Genomic DNA, 20,903 nt, shown 5'->3' with positions numbered 1-20,903 from the left:
TTTTTTTTTTTACTGAGAAATTTCCTAGCGTCCCAAAAACGCACATTATTTGGAACTGTGCGTCCGTGGGAAAATTATGGGTCTCGGACGCGGGACGCAGAGGTAACGGGATGGCTCAATCTCTAAACATTCTCTGAGTACTACTATAATTACCACTCTGACTAATACTACATTAATTAATTTAATACCTTCAACTTCACAATAATAATAAATAATTACACCAACCATGGTTTTAAACGATGTATTGTCAATATTCATTATTCCAAAGATGAGAAAGCATTCAGCAAACATAACTGGAATCGAGCAAAAGGACTCCAAATCCCAACGGCCAAACCCAGAAGTGAAGTGCCGACATTATTGACTCCAGCTGTAATGCAAATTACTTGGTTCAAACAAATATTCTAGTGCGACCGCACAAACGTGACGACTGTGCAAAAATAACTAGCGGTAAATAAAAGACCCCATTGTTACAGAAAGGCTTTCCACGCTATTTAAACTGCCAATCGTGAACGGAACGAACCATGATTGAAACTAACTGTGATGCCACTCTTTACACGTTGTTGCACTGACTGTCACCTGTCCGTGGCAGCCTCGCCCCTCTGAAAGCGCCAGATAAAGTCATCAACATGGGTTTCCCTGGATGGATTTTGTTTGATTTCTTCATGATTTTTACGGTTCTCTGGTCCACTTTATACCTGTGGATGAAGGATTAGAGGCTCAAATCCCTCATTGTGTCCGAGGACCGGCAATCCGAGGGCAAGGACTTTACTGCAAGGCCAAGGACCGACCTTCGGTCCACGAGCCGGTCCTCGAGGCCAAGGACCGGCTCGAGGAACACATCACTGAAATGTATTCTTATAAAAATGTTTTTGTTTCCCTCAAAACTATAGACTTCTCCTAATTTAGTTTTTTTTTTTGTACAGTACTATTTTTCATTCATTCATTCATTCATCTTCCGAACCGCTTGATCCTCACTAGGGTCGCGGGGGGTGCTGGAGCCTATCCCAGCTGTCTGCGGGCAGTAGGCGGGGGACACCCTGAATCGGTTGCCAGCCAATCACAGGGCACACAGAGACGAACAACCATCCACGCTCACACTCACACCTACGGACAATTTAGAGTGTTCAATCAGCCTGCCACGCATGTTTTTGGAATGTGGGAGGAAACCGGAGCACCCGGAGAAAACCCACGCAGGCCCGGGGAGAACATGCAAACTCCACACAGGGAGGCCGGAGCTGGAATCGAACCCGGTACCTCTGCACTGTGAAGCCGACGCGCTAACCACTGGACTACCGGGCCGCCCACTATTTTTCATATTGGCCATAATAATTCTTTGTAGAATTATGCAAGGTTGTGATTATAATCAATCGCTGGTGCGCCAATTTATTTCATTGATGACACAGCAGTTCCGTTCTACGCAGTGTTCTTGTTGACGAGCAGCGGAAGTAGTCTGTGCTTGAGCAAGGGTATACAGAGCGTTCCCTCCAAGCGTGCTTGAATTCTATACAGATTGGCAAGTGTGACTAGGCCCTTTATGCCAAATTCCAAATGAAAGTAGTCAATGTATTTCCTTATTTTTGCTGACTTTAACTGTAAAATTATCTCAGACGGACTGCTTCTTTGCCTTTTGTTTTTGCACAGGAACCCGTAAAGTCAAGGGCACCGCAGTTGCATTTAGAGTACCGGTTCTACAAAACGCTGGGAACTACAGGTAGGTGACAGTGGCGGATTTGGCTGGTGTTTTGGTTTCACTGGTCCGTGTATTTGCTGTCATATGTTGGGCTGATTGTATATTTACATAGCAGGTGATTATCCATAACTCAATGTTGGGATGTGATATTCCAACAGGTTTAGCAACGTACTTCTGTTTTCAGGAATGTGCGTGTCTATATTCTTGTGCACTTCAAAAAAAGAATACCTTTGAGACAAAATAGGAGGTGGGTGCAATTAAAAAGAAGTAGAAGAAAGTTGTGCAATTAATCAAATGTAATGTTTAATCTTTACATCGATTGAAATAAAGTATCCCTTTGGTTATTCGGGCTAAAAAAAAAAGTGTCACAGGCACTGAAAATCTTCCCTGTCAGTATTTTGTGGATCAGAGGGAACTTAATGATTATGTCATATTTCCAGTTCTGGCTGAGCATAACATACCATTCATAATGCCTGAATGATTCTGTGGTGACTTGCGTCTGCAATGACACAAATTTGTTGAAACAGACAGTGGCCCAGAAATATGCATATTGTCCCAAAATGTAATGTTGCACCATAACTCTCGTTTCAGAAACAAGCTTCACAAAATCTTGTCCCAAAATGTAGTGTTGCACCAGAACTCTCGTTTCAGAAACAAGCTTCACAAAAACAAATTTGAAAACATAACATGGATTCATTAACACCCATATTGTCACCCATTAAAATTGACACGTCGTGTTGCTTATCGTCATATTCATATGGTTCTTTAGTTCTGAGATGTTTTATTTGAAAGGAAAAAAAGAAGGGTTTGTGGAGACTTCCTACGCAAGTCATAATCCCTTTGCAGCAGAAAATGGCACCAAACAGAATAAAGCATTATCACTGTCAGTGATCAAACGTTGGCTATGTGACAACAAAAACACCTACGTGCCAAATTTCGTGGTGTAATATTAAGTTCAAATTCAATTCAGTCTAACCCACCGCAAATTTTAGAAAGGAGAGACAATTGGTTCCTCGAGGAATCTGCAGAGAAAAAGTATTGACTCAGTGGAGAACAATTCTGATTCTGCAGAGAGCAAATACTGATTGTGCAGCTTGAAAGATGAGTTTCCGCAGCATTGAAAAAAAAAACCCAACCGATAATGACCAGTTGTAAAGCAAATTTATGTTGTAGTTAATGTTAATGTCAGTAGACGTCTCTGTCATATGACATCGTATTTATTGGACGCCTCCATGAAACGAAGACAATTAAAAACGTCTCCTCATTTCCCTGTAATAATTCCGCCACCTCGCGCCTCGCGCCCCCACACGTTGCATCTTATTTCCTTCCATCACCACTGCCACGTGTTGTCGAGTTTTGTGTGTGGTACTCAATGTGCTTTGTGCGCATGCTTGTCACATCACAGATGCGGTCAGTTAACGGGACACCTTTGTTTTTGTCATGAAAACATAAAAAGAGTGGATTTAACAAAAAAAGATCAGAATTCATAATTGTGCATCTCGCCCTGCAGTATGAATGTAGCCGGTGTGCCCGGGATGAAGACGAACGTGAATGTAATTTTCTGCCCTCATTGCCGCGGACTGCTTTCAATTCTGCAGAGAGCTTTGAAATGTGAGGCAAATTCCGTGGTCACGAAATCGCGGATTCCTGCGGGGACTCGACAATAGTCCAAAAAAACACAACCGAAACTAATTGGCATCTAATGGTTGTGGTATCAGTGCACTGGCATCCATGAATATAATGCTGCCAAAACATACAAGGGTATATTCTTATATATACACCATATGCCACTCACGACCTCTGCACTGTGAGGTTGACGTGCGAACCACCGCATCACCGAGTTGCCCCAGCTGGAAACTGCCATTTTAAATAATTTTCTTTACAAATTGGAAAAATACACTTGGAATAGTCGCACCATAATTTATCGAGAATACCATGCACACATTTTATATGCAGTCCAAAAATTGCCCTTCAAAAGCTGATTTTCCTTTGTACTCATATTAGACACTCCCCTCATTTTGCGGGTATACATGCTCAAAACTTCAAGTACAGTATTATCCTCATAGTAAATTTGTATAGATTTGGATTTTTTTTGTGTTTGTGTTTTGAGGCAACATTGTTAACACTGGAGCCTTCGTCCAGGCTGCCACCACCCCTGATATGACACACGAAGCCTTCTCGCCTGATCACATGTGATTTCCTAAGACCAAAGAATGGCAAAATGTCCTGAATAGGTGCCGATGTTTACCAATTGGTGAGATTGTGGTGAAAAACTTGCTTTGGAAAATACTTATTGCGTTTTTGGAAACCAAATAGCATACAAAAGTTGGCATCAGGCATTTTTTTTTTGTTTTTAATTTATGGCTGTTTCCTTATTCCTCGCTGACCCGTTTTATATTATCCATTACGTATCACATTAGAATGAAAGTACACATCTTTTCCACAACCTCGAGGTACTGGTAAACATCTATACAATGTAATGATTTTTTTTGTAATTTTGCATGTAGTTGGGGATAATAGGCTCACCACCGATTTTTAATGAATAAAACAAGAAAGTGTTCTCCAAATTACGCCACTCAGATCCAATCTGTTGGAACAAGGAGTAAGGGAATTTGTTGGTTACGCAGGGTCTTTGGATCTCCTACGTGCTCGTGATTGTTTTGCAAAGACAAGGCATAGAAAAGGGCAACTGTGTGGAAATTCATTAAATATTTAGAGAGTGGGTCTGCCTTTCTTAGTACTAATCTGACTCTCATCTCTCCTCCAGATGGGAGAATGTGACATCATTGCAGCTCCTCATACCACACAGCAAATTCTGTTGTCATAGTGCCCGTGGGTCTTTCAGCATAAATGTGCATTGACTCATGTCCAGTCAGGTGTTGTTTTCTAACTGTAACCAACTGTCGGATTCGATATTGATGAGGGCTACTCTCAGGGATTTTTAAAATCTTTTCCAAACATGTGGGAACTGTTTGTCCGTACAATCCGTAACTAGTAATTTTGCTACCATGTTTTCACAACACTGGACGATCTGGGTTAATGGCTGAGAATATCGTTGAAGGTCAGGTGCTGTGTGAAAAAGGGTATTGCAGGCATGAATCATTATATCAGCTTCTTTTCCACTGTGAGGAACGCTTGAAACACTCCTGCACTTACAGCGCTCATATTGACCAGATCTTAAATATTGTAGATGAAAGAGAAGAATAATCTGATCGCCCAAGTGATTTTTTTTATATTTTTTTAGCATTAATTCAGTAGTTTTTCGCTTCCTTAAATTATTTTTAAATCAGTTTTATTTGATGGATGTGCACAAAATAGCCTTTAGGTTTTGACATAAATTACATAAACATTAAAAGAATGAAAATTGGAATGTTCATATTTATTCACCCCTTTTGTTATGAAGCCCCTAAAAAGCTCTGATCCAATTAAGTCAGATGCTTGAACAGAAGAATCAAAGTGTTACGGTCTACACACATGGACAAAATTGCTGGTACCCCTCTATTAATGAAAGAAAAACCCACAGTGCTCACAGAAATAAGTTCTGACAGAAGTAATTATTAAATACAGAACTATTTTAAAAAGCAAACGTATAGGCCTGGGAAAAAATCATTATACCCCCCAAAAAGGGGGTTGTAATATCAGAGGTGCTTGTAATTGTGGCACACATGATTTGATGTAAAATATTTTATAATTAATGCGGGATTTCTGCCTACCTACACCTGAATAAATACACTCAAAGATTGAATTTTCATCCACACCCTTTTTTGGGGGGGAGGGAGCTATGTTATTTGGGGGGGGGGGGGGAAATAATTTATTAGAACCTAAAAAAAACATCTTAACCAGGGGTGGCAACAATTATGGACGTCAGTGTCATATCTTTTCACCCTAATCACAGCATCTCTCGAGTGAAACTTGGAAGCATCATGCTGTGGAGGGGTTTTTCAACAGCAGTCTCTGAGAAACTGCTTAGCCTAAGTCAAGGGAAATATGGTTGGTGTTAAATCCTGGTGATATTCCTCAGTAAAACATGTGCTAGTCTCTAAGTGATCGTCAGAGATGAATGAGCTCAAGAAAACTTGAGACACTTTTAGGAAAACCGCAGAGAAACTATTAATTTTCTCTCGAGACTTAATGCTGTCCTTAGTCATAATAACATTGTCTCAAAAGGTTTGAGTGTCCATCCGTGTACTATTAGAAATAATGTGTATTCACATGTAGAAGGCTTTCTATTGTCGATAATGATGGGTCTTCTCTGCTTATTTTTCGTTAGTTCTTTAAAAGTCCATTTTTTTCTGTTGAATAACCATTCATCCACTTACTGGTATTTACACCATCTCCAAGCCGACACATTTCAGGCCTCCCACAGACATGACGTGCCTGTAGTACAATTAGCAACCCACAACATTGGATAATGGTGTCCATATACGCAGCATGGAGCGCGGCATGACTCCTACTAGTCCATATGCTGGCAAGAGCATATAATGCGCTGCCGTTCCTTTGTATAGATTACTGTTGTAGGCCACAGCATGAACACCGTTGATTTAGAAAATGATAGTTCACTCAAGATGCCTATACACTTGGAAGAAAGATAATGTGAACCCGCTAGATTTACTTCAGCTTTTGCCTAAATTGTTGCTAAAATGTGATCTTATCTTCATATAAGTTGCATCAAGAGCATTTTGTGTTTTTACACACAAACAATGACATGGTTAAAGTACTCAAGTGTCATGCCAAACTTACGGCGTAGGATTTATTTTATATTTTTAACAAGGCCAGCTGTGTCAGTGTGAGGGTCTACGTGAGTGTCGTACTGAAGTGCTTTAACTTAGCGAATCAAAAGGGTAAATCAACGAAAAGTTTGCAATACTGTACTGTTGTAGGGGTGGGTACCAAAGTTGGCACTTCTTTTGGTACTGTCGAGTACTGATTCTTATAAAATCAAACGGTCCCATGTTTATGTAGCAAAGTGGGTCCATTGGACTGAGCGACAGTGGAAAGAGTTGGCGACTTACCATGGTGCATGCACAAGGACATCGTGATGTTACTCAGTTGCTGCTGTTTGCTTCTCTGACAATTTGTTTGTATGTGTTTTAGCCGAAGGTGTGCCACAAGTGTTTTACTTTGGACCCTGTGGGAAATACAATGCCATGGTTCTGGAGCTCTTGGGCCCAAGTCTGGAGGACTTATTTGACCTATGTGACAGGACCTTTTCATTGAAGACTGTCCTAATGATCGCAATTCAGTTGGTGGGTTCTTTTCCAATCTCATATGCGCTTCAAAAAGGCACTTCAGTCTTTGGCCATCGTCTTTCTGTTTTTACACTCTGACTGACATATATCCTTTGTCTCCAGATATCTCGAATGGAGTATGTGCATTCTAAAAACCTCATCTATAGAGATGTAAAACCTGAAAATTTTCTCATTGGACGGCAAGGGAATAAAAAGGAGCACATTATCCACATTATTGACTTCGGCTTGGCCAAAGAATACATCGACCCCGAGACCAAAAAACACATTCCATACCGGGAGCATAAGAGCTTGACTGGCACCGCCCGCTACATGTCCATCAACACGCATTTAGGCAAAGGTACACTAGTCTATCCCAACTCTTGGCTTTATTTTGAAGTTCTCTCAAGCTGTGTTTCTCAATTGTTGTCATCCTGACACCCACATATTTGTGTTGTTGCGAAGTTGTGACCCCCTTTTATACAAGTTAAGTTAATAAAGCATGTCTAATTCAAAAATAGCCTCTGAAGATACATGTACGGCAAGTAATTTTAAACACCTTCAAATGAATCTGACAATCCCACCAAAAGCATATTTCTTGCAATGATGCCTGCTAAGCAAAGGCTGAGCTGCGCTGTAATTTTTACCGGGTAAATTAATGACTCGAGTACAAGTGAGTAACATTTCCTGTCACTTACCCAAATGTGTTCTATGCTGGAACTTTGTATGCCTGTGTATCGCCCGCACCCACTCACCAAAAATATTCAAATAGAATTTGTTTCTTATAACTGTTGACTAGGTGTCCTTAACACACCAAAAATAGGTGCACAATTCACTTTTGGGTACTGAACCACCAGTTGAGAATCACTGCTGTAAAGAGTTGGTTTGGCTCTTGAAAACTGTTCATCAGAGAACGTTTTTAACTCTTGATTTAGAGCAAAGCCGACGAGATGACCTGGAAGCCTTAGGTCACATGTTCATGTATTTCCTCCGTGGGAGTTTGCCGTGGCAAGGACTCAAGGTAACATACAAAACAGTTTTTGTTTTTTCAGATGTCCAATGGAATGTTTTTCAAACTACTTATCCAAAAAGCTTTCAAAATGGGGCTGTAAATATCGGTCTCCCGAAAGAATGTTAAGAGCTTCTTAGAATGCCTTTATAAGTAATTGTTTAAGTAATTGTTTAGAAAATACAATGTCACTTCCCCAACTTGACCCAAATACTGTGTATTATCTATTTGTGTGTGTGTGTGTGTGTGTGTGTGTGTGTGTGTGTGTGTGTGTGTGTGTGTGTGTGTGTGTGTGTGTGTGTGTGTGTGTGTGTGTGTGTGTGTGTGTGTGTGTGTGTGTGTTCTTGTACTCACTACATTGTGAGGACCGGTGTGAGTTTTTAACCAACGGAGTGAGGACATTTTGACGAAGTGAGGACATTTTGGCCGGTCCTCACTTTGACACCCTCTAAATCAACTCCAAAGTGTCCAAAACGGGTACCCTGTGCTTTTCCCCAAAGGTCCCCAGAATGGGTCCATGTTGAGAATTTTTCGCCGGGAATTCACACCCTTTTTGCTCTCTACTGCAGCTTCTGTCGAAATTCAGTACTGCACCAACTTCACACTTTTTGCTCTCTACTGCAGCTCGTGTCAAAATTTGGTACTGCAACAATTTCACACTTTTTGCTCTCTACTTCAACTAGTGTCGAAATTTGGTACTGGACCAAAATTATAAATGACAAATCCCCTTGCTGCTCTTTGAAGAGCCACCTTGAGAAATAGTTATTTAAGATAAGATATCCTTTATTCGTCCCACACTGGGGAAATTTATAGCCTCCAGCAGCAAGAATGTATGTAGAAAGAAGAAAGAGAAAAAAACAACAAACATCTTTCAATTAAATGCAATATGAACACAAAATGGATAAATCGCAGTACTATTTACAATTTTCCTTCACATAATTTAATTATTATTATTATTATGATTGTTATTTTTTATTCATCAGCCTGACAGCAGTCGGTAGGAACGAGCGTCGGTATCTCTCCTTCTTGCAGCGCGGGTGTAACAGTCTCTGGCTGAAGGAGCTACCAAGTGCTGTCAGGGCGGGCTGGAGGGGGTGGGAGGGACTGGCCATCATAGCTTTTTTTGTTTGTTTTTCAAAGACCTTTACAAGTTATGTGAATTCATTTTTTTGTGAGGAATGTATTTTATTGCATGTGTTTGTTCTGAGTTTGTGTTGGACTCCTATTATTTCCATGTGATTTGGTTAAATGTATCCGATTAAAATTGGAAATGCAATTAATAATAACAGTACCCAAATTAAGTAAAGCCTCAGTCCTACCCAAAATCCACCATCATTTTTGCAAAACTTTAATTGTATTCAATAGAGCGCAATGAAGGGACATAGCATTTTTTTCTTGTCTACATTACATTTTACATTGTCTAGATCCAAAAGTACTGTACTTAAACAAGTAGAAAAATGTATTACATTACAAAAGAGAGGTTCGAGGCTCGTTAAAGCCACTTTTCATCAGTTGTTTTTGTTGAGGCACAAATAAACGTTGCATTTAGCATAATTTTAAACTGTCTGACCATTACAATTGGACAAAGAAAATAGCACTTTAAAACGATCTGACATTTGTATCTCTTCAATGTGTACACATACAGTGAACAACTGTGACATCAGCTCAATGAAATGTAGAGTGAAACTGAAATGAACAGATTTAAACACTAACCTCGTGTACATAAATACAACACAAATCATCTGGTACTAAACAAAGACATAAATGCAGCTCGAAGTGTGACAAACAACGATAAACGAGGCGTTTTCGCGATTCTTTCGCATGCTAATAAGCTCGCTAGCACCGACCTAGCATCGTCGCTATGTTGTTAGCATTCATTTAGCATCATCGCTATGTCGTTAGCAGTACTCTGAGCTAGCGAGTTTCAATGACAACAATTGAAGAAAAACGATCTCCGAAACACATTTCTAAATAATTCTAAGCACAAGCAGACTTACAGCCATTGCTTTCGAAGGTGAAACGAAAGGAATATAACTCAGGAGGACCAGTTGCAACGACCACAATCGGGCTTTCTGGAACGATTAGTCTGCTACCAACACGGCGTCTGCTACCCACAATGCACCGCGTTATCTAAATGAATATTCTAAACACGATTTCTATTAATGAAATGGCCCGAAACATTTACTGTGGGCAGAACACTTACATACAGGAGTTTATGAATAAAATGTGTGTGAGAATTGAAAGCCGTTGAGAGACGGCATCGTGTTTGCACATGGTGACCAACTCCTGCTGAGTGCATCAAGCCGAATTAATCAAATATCTTATCATAAAATAACTTATCATGGGGATTGACAATAGGATGGCACATATTTTTATTTTATTGGATGGATTCTGGAGTTGGTGTGAATTCACAAATACTGCGAGAATTCAGCTTGCAGGCATGGTTTTCCTTAGAAGAGGCTGTGAATCAGTCGCCAAATGTCCGCATGACCAATGTTCCCTCTAAATTGTGCTCGTGAGCAATTTTGCGTAGCTCTCGTGCTCCCAGCCGCACACGGTGATGCTGGCGCACACAACGCGCAGCTGCAGGCAACATTGAAGGGGTGTTCACACGGCACACATTTGCTCCGGCCCTGCACCGATGTATTTTGTTGCGATATATTTTGCACCGCAGCAAAATGTGTGGAGCGTTCACACGAACAAAGCCGCTGAGCATGTCAGCACCGGCACAGCGTCGTGCAGCCCCACTTGCGTTCACACGGCAGTTTCTGCAGCGGAGCAAAACGACAGAAAACAAATGAGCTGTCGTGTTGTTGTTTTTTTTAAACGTATACACAACTCAAGGACTACTGGACAGGCACATCCTTCTCCTTCTCGGTCTCCGTGCCTTCTGCTCGAGAGTGACCGCCCCCGAAAAACGCAAATCAACGATGACTTCAATGACACTCAGAAAAGCAAACACGTAATGCGCCAAACAGAAAATCAGAGAGGAAATCACAAAATAAATTATATGGGGGTGGGGGGTTGTGAGCACACAACAAAGGAACAAACTACACAAACAACTCCGAGACAGTCCAGTCTCCTACAAAAGGAAAGATGTTACCAGCTAAGTCTTGTGTCGTTATTAAACAAACACATGCAGTCCGACAGAGCGTGAAAGCAACGCATTCTCGCCGTACGTAAACTCTTCACAAGCATTTGCTCTGGAGCAAATTTAACCCAGTTGCGTTCACACGTGCAAATTTACATCGGTGCTGCTGCGCAAACGAGCTTTTGCTCCGGAGCAAATTTTTAAACCACCTCCCTGTGGTGGATCAAATTTGGTCCGGTGTAAGCTGTTTTCCGGGGCTACGCCGGAGCTAATTTGCACGCGTGAACGCTCTACTGGGGCAGCCCCGGTGTAGCACCAGACCAAATTTTGCCGTGTGAACACCCCTTGAGACCGCATAATTCACGAAAACCATATGTGGACATAGTTTACGAGCCCCTTAAATGAGCCTCTTTGTTTAAACCTCTTTCACACTTTTCGGTGGACAGGAGACTAGAAATGTTTGTGTTTAACTAAATGACATGCTTTCCATGATTAATGAGTAGGCAGTGTGGGACCATATTGCTACAGGTTGTATTGAGACTTGATTATTCTTGAAAAGACCCATGCTAAAATAAAAGTAACGAATGAGGGCTGGTATATATGTTACAACTCTCTATTCAGTGGTTTGATTTTTGCTTGTTTTGTAACATATCTGCTTCATGTAACTTGTGATCTCAGGTTTTAGACAGGTGTAACGCTTGTTTGATTTTGCTCACCGTGGTCCAAGTAATACTCAGGCAGTTTGTGTGAATGCTATTACAAATGGAAAATTAGAAGAAATATTGCTCATGACCTTGCTGCATGTCCACACGAATGACTCAAACTTAAATACTGTGGAATATTGCATGTTTCAAGTATGCCGACTCTAATCAGAATTTGAAAATGCTAGCTTATAGCTCTTCTCATGGTCTCACCACCCATGGGAGGGGTCAAAGGGGTCGGGTGCAATGCGAGCTGGGCGGCAGCCAAAGGCGGGGACCCTGGCGGTCCGATCCTCGGCTGCAGAAGCTAGCTCTTGGGACATGGAATGTCACCTCTCTGGCAGGGAAGGAGCCCGAACTGGTGTGTGAGGCAGAGAAGTTCCGACTGGATATAGTCGGACTTGCCTCCACACACAGCCTAGGTTCTGGACAGCTGAGCAACGCTGTCTTGGGTGGTGATCGAGGGGAGGTCAAGTTCGAGATAGTGAGTGATTGGAAAGAAAAGCCACCAGCTGTTATAGGTCTCAAAGGTCGCAAAGAGCCCTCATTTTGTGACTACTCTTGTTATAATGTATTTTGTTCATATACCTGTACTGTATACTGCCGTTTTTGTGTTATTTGTTTTGTTGGGGCATATATTTTTGCATTTGACTGCATGTGTTCTTACACATGTATTTTGTTAACATACTTGCATGTTCATAAAGGACGTGTACCATAGTCATGTCCCACATCAGGAAATTCTGTTATCAAGACTGATTGAGCAACGCAACCATGATTTCTACTAAAGAATACTTACTGTTGTTACTTACTGGATGCAAATCATAATGATCCAGTTGAAATGTCCAAATCAGAATGAAACAAATTGGATATGCTGGGAACACTTCTGCAATACAGTACCTAACTCATTTTTCCTTGCAAAGCGTTGTGGCTGGCTTCTGCGCAGCTCTGCTAATTGAAATGTAAACAAACTCATGTCTGGGGGGAGGGGTGCTGCAAAAACTTCGTTTTGGAGCAGGTAACAGCCGCTCCTCTTCATGGCCAATGACTAAGTCAATTATCAAAATTGCCACAGCCTTTTTGAACTTTGAGGTCTGCTGTGAAGGCGAGCATGATAAATTTTGAGCAACATCTACATACAGTATTTGAGTAACTAGGCTCACCAATGTCACATACTCCGCGCACACACAGTATATTTAAACTGACTTACAATTTTACAATTGTTTTTAAAGCAACATAATTCCAAACTCTAATATGGAATTTAGATGAAACAATTATTTACTTATTGAATGCAAGTCATATTTTCCAGTTTCAATGTCCAAAGCGGAATGAAATAAATTGGATATGCTGGGGGCACTTCTGCAATACAGTACCTAACTCATTTTTTTCTTGCAAAGCGTTGTGGCTGGCTTCTGCGCAGCTCTGCTAATTGAAATGTAAACAAACTCATCACTGGGGGGAGGGGTGCTGCAAAAACTTCGTTTTGGAGCAGGTAACAGCCGCTCCTCTTCATGGCCAATGACTAAGTCAATTATCAAAATTACCACAGCCTTTTTGAACTTTGAATTCTGCTGTGAAGGCGAGCATGATAAATTTTGAGCAACATCTACATACAGTATTTGAGTAACGAGGATCACCAATGTCACATACTCCTAAAATAATTACAGCAAATAAAATTATATATATGTTCACAAACACAACCGCACACACAGTATATTTAAACTGACTTAAAAATTTACAATTGTTTTTAAAGCAACATAATTCCAAACTCTAATATGGAATTTAATCGTTTCTTGGTTTCTTGGAATTGGAATTCTTTACTGAATGCAAGTCATATTTTCCAGTTTCAATGTCCAAAGCAGAATAAAATGAATTGGATTTTCTGGGGCCCTCCGTGAGTCGTCACCTTACCGTGGTGGAGGGGTTTGTGTGTCCCAATGATCCTAGAAGCTAAGTTGTCTGGGGCTTTATGCCCCTGGCAGGGTCACCCATGGCAAACAGGTTCTAGGTGAGGGGCCAGACAAAGCACGGCTCAAAGACCCCAATGATGAATACAATAAATGGATCTAGGTTTCCCTTGCCCGGACGCGGGTCACCGGGGCCCCCCTCTGGAGCCAAGCCTGGAGGTGGGGCTCGTTGGCAGGCGCCTGGTGGCCGGGCCTACACCCATGGGGCCCGGCCGGGCACAACCCGAAGAGGCAATGTGGGTCCCCCTTCCCATGGGCTCACCACCCATGAGAGGGGCCAAAGGGGTCGGGTGCAATGTGAGCTGGGCGGCAGCCAAAGGCGGGGACCCTGGCGGTCCGATCCTCGGCTGCAGAAGCTAGCTCTTGGGACATGGAATGTCACCTCTCTGGCAGGGAAGGAGCCCGAGCTGGTGTGTGAGGCAGAGAATTTCCGACTGGATATAGTCGGACTTGCCTCCACACACAACCTGGGTTCTGGTACCAGTTCTCTCGAGAGGGGTTGGACTCTCTTTCACTCTGGAGTTGCTCACGGTGAGAGGCGCAGAGCAGGTGTGGGCATGCTCATTGCCCCCCGGCTCAGTGCCTGTAAATTGGGGTTCACACCGGTGGACGAGAGGGTTGCATCCCTTCGCCTGCGGGTGGGGGGACGGGTCCTGACTGTTGTTTGTGCATATGCACCAAACAGCAGCTCAGCATACCCACCCTTTTTGGAGTCCTTGGAGGGTGTGCTGGAGAGTACTCCTGCTGGGGACTCCCTTGTTCTACTGGGGGACTTCAATGCTCACGTGGGCAATGACAGTGAGACCTGGAGGGGCGTGATTGGGAGGAACGGCCCCCCGATCAGAACTCGAGTGGTGTTTTGTTATTGGACTTCTGTGCTCGTCACGGACTGTCCATAACGAACACCTTGTTCAAACATAAGGGTGTCCACGTGTGCACTTGGCACCAGGACACCCTAGGCCGTAGTTCCATGATCGACCTTGTGGTCGTGTCATCGGATTTGCGGCCGCATGTTCTGGACACTCGGGCGAAGAGAGGGGCGGAGCTGTCAACTGATCACCACCTGGTGGTGAGTAGGCTCCGATGGTGGGGGAAGATGCCGGTCCGTCCTGGCAGACCCAAACGTATTGTGAGGGTCTGTTGGGAGCGTCTGGCAGAATCCCCTGTCAGAAGGAGTTTCAACCCCCACCTCCGACAGAGCTTTTCCCATGTTCCGGGGGAGACGGGGGACATTGAGTCCGAGTGGACCATGTTCCGTGCCTCTATTGTTGAGGCGGCCAATCTGAGTTGTGGCCGTAAGGTGGTTGGTGCCTGTCGTGGCAGCAACCCTCGTACTCGCTGGTGGACACCAGCAGTAAGGGATGCCGTCAAGCTGAAGAAGGAGTCCTATCGAGCCTTTATGGCCTGTGGGACCCCAGAGGCAGCTGACGGGTATCGACTGGCCAAGCGGAACGCAGCTTTGGTGGTCGCCGAGGCAAAAACCAGAGCATGGGAAGAGTTCGGTGAGGCCATGGAAGCCGACTTCCGAACGGCTTCGAGGAAATTCTGGTCCACCATCCAACGTCTCAGGAGGGGGAAGCAGTGCACCACTAACACTGTGTACAGTGGGGATGGGGCGCTGCTGACTTCAACTCGGGACGTTGTGAACCAGTGGGCAGAATACTTCGAAGACCTCCTCAACTCCACCAACACGCCTTCCTTGGAGGAAGCAGAGCCTGGGGACTCTGAGGTGGGCTCTCCTATCTCTGTGGTTGAAGTCACCGATGTGGTTAAAAAGCTCCTCGGTGGCAAGGCCCCAGGGGTGGATGAGATCCGCCCAGAGTTCCTCAAGGCTCTGGATGTTGTGGGGCTGTCCTGGTTGACACGCCTCTGCAACATCGCGTGGTCAACAGGGAGAGTGCCTCTGGATTGGCAGACCGGGGAGTTCTGTGGGGTGTGCTTCGTGGGTATGGAGTACCGAACCCCCTGTCTCGGAGTTGTTTGTTCCTTTGTTGTTTGTTCACAACCCCCCACCCCCATAGAATTTATTTTGTGATTTCCTCTCTTGATTTTCAGTTTGGTGCATTAGTGTTTGCTTTTCTGAGTGTCATTGAAGTCATCGTTCATTTACGTTTTCTTGGGTGGTCACTCTCGAGCAGAAGGCATGGAAACCGGGAAGGAGAAGGACGTGCCGGTCTAGTAGTCGCTTGAGTTGTGTATATACAGTACGTTTTAAAAAGAACCAACACGACAGCTCGTTTGTTTTCTGTCGTTTTGCTCCGCTGCAGAAACTGCCGTGTGAAGCGGCTTTGTACGTGTGAACGCTCCACACAATTTGCTGTGGTGCAAAATATATCGCAACAAAATATATCGTTGCAGCGCCGGAGCAAATGTGTGCCGTGTGAACGGCCCTTTAGTCAATCAGTTCCTACAACAGCAAATCGCAACCGGACCCTTGCTAGGTTCTGATAACCTTCAATCTTGGCTCCAGCCTCCCTGTATGGAGTTTGCATGTTCTCCCCGGGCCTGTGTGGGTTTTCTCCAGGTACTCTGGTTTCCTCCCACATTCCAAAAACATGCATGAAAGAATAATAGAACACTCTAAATTGTCCCTAGGTGTGAGTGTCAGTATGGATGGTTGTTCATCCATGCATGTCCTTTTAGAACAGCTTTTCACATGGCTACACTGTAAAAATGAACTTTTGGTTTGAAAAAAAAAGATGTCTACATTAGAGATTGTGCAGGACAACTGCGTCTTTGTCAGTGGCTAAGTACCCACTCGTTGATGAGTACTTAAGAATGCAATGGACAGTAATTAGGGTGTGACACATATTTGGTTTCTGGGGAGGGGGGGGGGGGGCAAAGTGGAGACTCGCTTCGTTGACGCAAAGTTTCACATCAAGGTGAGGGGCCTGAAATTAGCGTCTTGTAGCCCGTGAGTGTGAGACCCCTGTATTAAATTAAGAAACATTTCACATCTTTTTGGAAAGGCAGGTTGGAAATATAGGTTGTTATTTCAGTATTATTGGATGACTACATTGATAAACTACAACTTGAGCCCTTCTGACAGTTTCGTGGTATATTGGTTTCAATGGCAGCACTGTTAAATGCTGGATGCGGAAGGGAGCCGGTCACCTTGTTGAAGTGAAGTTGTAGTCTTGGAAGTAGGAAAAATGGACAAACATAAATATGGAACAGCTTTGACAATATCCCAAACTGTAATAACCGAAGCAGAGCATTGCATACACAGTGTAGGTGTTTTATTTGTTTTAATTTCTTTGATTGATAAATTAATAACTAAAGTGTTTTGAAATGTTGTTACAATACTTTATGTAGTTTAGGAATTTGTGTGAATTTCTGATTATGTTATATGAAACGTTAAAGTGAGAAGACCATGAAAGGGTTAATCGTGTTTAAGTAGAATTTTCGCTCCGAAGTTGCTGCTCTGCCCATCCCCCGCTTTCCCCCTCGCATCAATTAAGAGCGGTTGGCTTCAAAGGCTGGAGGAGCGTTGTCTTCACACGATACTTTTCGGCACACTCAAGCCATTTATATTTCTATACCGGGACAACCAACACCATTTGGCTTTTTGACAACATGGAGAAAACACGGAGAAGACTGTTGTTACAATACTTTATGTAGTTTAAGAATTTGTGTGAATTTCTGATTATGTTATATGAAACGTTAAAGTGAGAAGACCATGAAAGGGTTAATCATGTGTAAGTAGAGTTTTCGCTCCGAAGTTGCTGCTCTGCCCATCCCCCCCACTCTGCCCTTCCCCCCACTGTCCCCCTCGCATCAATTAAGAAGCGGTTGGCTTCAAAGGCTGGAGGAGCGTTGTCTTCGCGCGATACTTTTCGGCGCACTCCAGCCATTTATATTTCTATACCGGGACAACCAACACCATTTGGCTTTTTAACGACATGGAGAAAACACGGAGAAGACTCGCCCCTAACCGGGAGCACCACCGTCAGAATGAGAATGCTCAGGTAAGTAATCATCCTTTCTTTGTCGAGAGACGGGTACCCGCGAATACGAGTGTCGTCGTAACAATCTGCGTACTGAGCACCGAAGGTCTTGTTACTCGCGGCGTACTGTAAACTCTAGGCCGTCAATTGGTTTTAATTTAAAGCTGATTTATGTAGTTTTTTTTCTACACGAAGAAACAATGGCAAACTACGAACACAGCAATTTAGGAACAACGCACACGGCTTGCGCTCAGGCGGTTACGGCAAGGCCGCGTCGCGTTGAATTTATGTGGTTTATATTTCGGCAAAAATGAGACAGAAATTGTTAGTTTCTGTACTCATACCGAATTGAAATAAGTAGACAAATGAACCAGTGCTCTGGCTCGCTGTATTATATTAAACTAGACATGTTTAGTCTAGCCAGAAACCATTTTTTCTCGAGAAAAATGTATTTTTTAAATTAAATACCGAATGAATGAGGCGGATTGCAGGCCAACGCGAGCTGCTTTACTGTGTTTTTAAATGCCAGTTGCTTAATTTCACAGAGCATCCGAAGCGTGTATCCAACATGAGTTTTATCATCACAGGTTCAAATACTACTCTGTACCATTTTATTTATTACTATCGTATTTTGAGTTAATTTACATAATCATATTCAATTTACTCTTTCTTTCTGCCTGTCAACTAAAATGTCCATCGATTTTTGCCCAGTTTTTAATTTAATAAATTATATTATTTGTCTCTTTTCCATGAGACTAGAAAATGCATGCTGATTAACTCATACTTTGTTTTATTAATGGAGGTTTTAGTTCCATCTGGTCTACTTTCCATCCTGTGAAAATGTGTGACGACAAAACATTGTCGTATTTTCATGAATGCAAGTTGGAAGACAAGTGTTGAAAACATTGGCAAAGACAGATAAACTTTGTACAGAATTGCCGAGATCTAGCATAAAACTCTTTTTCACCATCTCAGTTGTCTACAAAATTAACAATTTTCCCTGTTTTTCCCTCTTCTGCCCTGATGTGTAGGCTCAAATGCGTAAAGCCCAACCATCAGGGCAACATACACCTCTTCTCAAAGAGAGGCCTGGTGCTGAGACTCATTCCGGAGCCTTCTCCACAAGGTCAACACCATCATCATCATCAGAGGAGTCTGTGTCATCCGCCCAAAGTGGAGATGACCACAAACCAGCATTCAGTGAAGGGAGGGGGTCCCGGTCGTCCAACAGCAGTGGATCAGAAAAGGACCACATTGATTTGCATGAAGCTAAGGCCCTCAAGGCAAAATGTAAATCAAAACAAAAAGGTATGAAATCGAAAGGAACAGAGAAGTTAAATGATGGCCAAAAAAGGAACTACCACCAATCTTCGTGGATGTGACACGTGCCTCAGAAAATACGCACAAGAGAGCAAGGCCAAAAACCCAGAACTGTTGAGGTCAACAAAATTAAGGAAGCATGTTGCTACCTTATGTCAGCTTCTCGACCTGAACAATCAGGAACTCGAGCAAGTTGCTCGTTTTATGGGACACGACATTAGAGTCCATTGTGAGTTTTATCGGCAGACCGATAAAACTTTCCAAGTGGCCAAGATTGCCAAACTACTGTTTGCGATGGAACGTGGGACAGAGTCGCTGAAGGGAAAGAGTCTGCAAACCCTGGACTCTGTTATCACTGGTATGTAAATTAATATATTTTTAAAGTCATCCCCTTCCATTTATTCTTTTCTCCCTCTGTCTTTGTTTCCACGACAGTGTGCATGTCTTTATCGGCATATTTTCTTTTACCTTCATATTTTAGTGTAAAATTATGTTTTCTGATTTCTGACTGTGAATATTTCAAAAGGAAGAGCACATGCAGCCACCTCAACCAAAGGTCTGAAAGGTGGCAAAAAGAGAAGACCAGATCCAGGGAGACGACAGGAAGCTCAAGATGGTATGTAATAAAAATAACATTAGTAGTCATAGCAGGAAGAGGGATGCCAATATATGCTCTAGAGTTCATGCTTGGAATTAATATAGAAACCTTGAATCATTTCAAATTAATCACATTCAAACGTTAGCCCTAATGTTGACCAAATGACCTACTTCTAAGTTACAACAATTTTTAGTTAGACACCAATTGATCCCAGTTGCCTCTGCCTCTGGCACCTTTAACCAGAACCTTTTTTTCAATGATAACAATAAGCAAACAAAAGCACGCACATATGTATGTCGAGTTATTTGGGGGGATGTTGCAGCAACTTGACAGGCAGCTGCCTCTCACTATTCTCACACGTGTGCTGTTCTGACACACATCTGTCCTGTGGATTAAAAGTAACGAACAATGATCAAAGACAGAACTTTTAATCAAACATGGAGTTAGTGATAACATGCGATCGATACCGTTCTAATACCGTTAAACTACTACTGATTAAAGCTGGTTAGCCTGTCGACCTCACAGTGCAAAGGTGCAGGGTTCAATTCCGGTCCTAGTCTTCCTATGTGGCGTTTGCTTATTTTTCCCACCACATACCTGCGTGGGCTTACTCCAAGTACTTCGGTTTCCTCCCACATTCCCATAACATGCATGGCTGATTGAACACTCTAAATTGTCCCCAGGTGTGAGTTTGAGATGGTTGTCTCTGTGTGCCCTGCAATTGGCTGGCAACTTGTTCAGGGTGTCCCCCGCTGACCTCCCAAAGACAGCTGGGATAGGCTCCAGCATGCCCTGCGACTCTTGTGAAGATAAAGCGGATTGGAAAATGGATGGATGTTTAGTAATTCCTTCACCTTGACAGCTCTCATTTTCTCTGTGTCCAGACCATTTGCATAAATGAGAAAACCCTTTCATTCTCGGAGCAAGAGTGAATGTCTTCCATCCATATTTACATGGTGTAAATGTCATCTTTCACAGAATGAGAAGTGCCACATTCAGCTGTAGCAACGAGATCTGATGATGAAGATGATGGAGGCGGTAACAGTACCAACTTGGACACTGAAAACACAGGTAATGCTTTCAGTTTGACTTGGACCATCTGTCACTGCACCATTGCTATGTTTCTGAGATGTAAGGAATTTCATTTGAGTACATCATCTTGCTACAAGGCACCTACAAAAGGCCACCGAAGATGCAGTCAATTAAAGAAAGAAATTATGCTGATGACGCTGATGACGACATGAGTGATGTTTCTGGCAGTGAATATGGCGGTAATGTTTTTTTGTCCGACTTGAATCCTCTTTTGCTGTATTATTGGCATATTTCTGAGATGCATGTGGAAAGAACTTTGATTCTAT

The 20,903-nt window shown here is 42.9% G+C and overlaps 1 protein-coding gene across 4 annotated transcripts in view; it reads left to right on the top strand.

Annotated features, from left to right (window-relative positions):
- The window catches only part of csnk1g1 (casein kinase 1, gamma 1), a 46,637-nt gene that overhangs the window by 12,100 nt on the left and 13,634 nt on the right, over positions 1 to 20,903 (top strand). For all 4 annotated transcript variants that reach the window (XM_052063209.1, XM_052063206.1, XM_052063210.1 and 1 more), the window contains exons 4-7: positions 1,642 to 1,711; positions 6,785 to 6,936; positions 7,042 to 7,276; positions 7,851 to 7,936. In XM_052063209.1, the coding sequence (XP_051919169.1) occupies positions 1,642 to 1,711; positions 6,785 to 6,936; positions 7,042 to 7,276; positions 7,851 to 7,936 (543 nt within the window). The remainder of the gene's footprint in view (positions 1 to 1,641; positions 1,712 to 6,784; positions 6,937 to 7,041; positions 7,277 to 7,850; positions 7,937 to 20,903) is intronic.

This window comes from Hippocampus zosterae, chromosome 4 (assembly GCF_025434085.1).
Source record: "Hippocampus zosterae strain Florida chromosome 4, ASM2543408v3, whole genome shotgun sequence".
NCBI lineage: Eukaryota > Metazoa > Chordata > Actinopteri > Syngnathiformes > Syngnathidae > Hippocampus > Hippocampus zosterae.
This window is presented reverse-complemented; position numbering and strand designations above follow the sequence as displayed.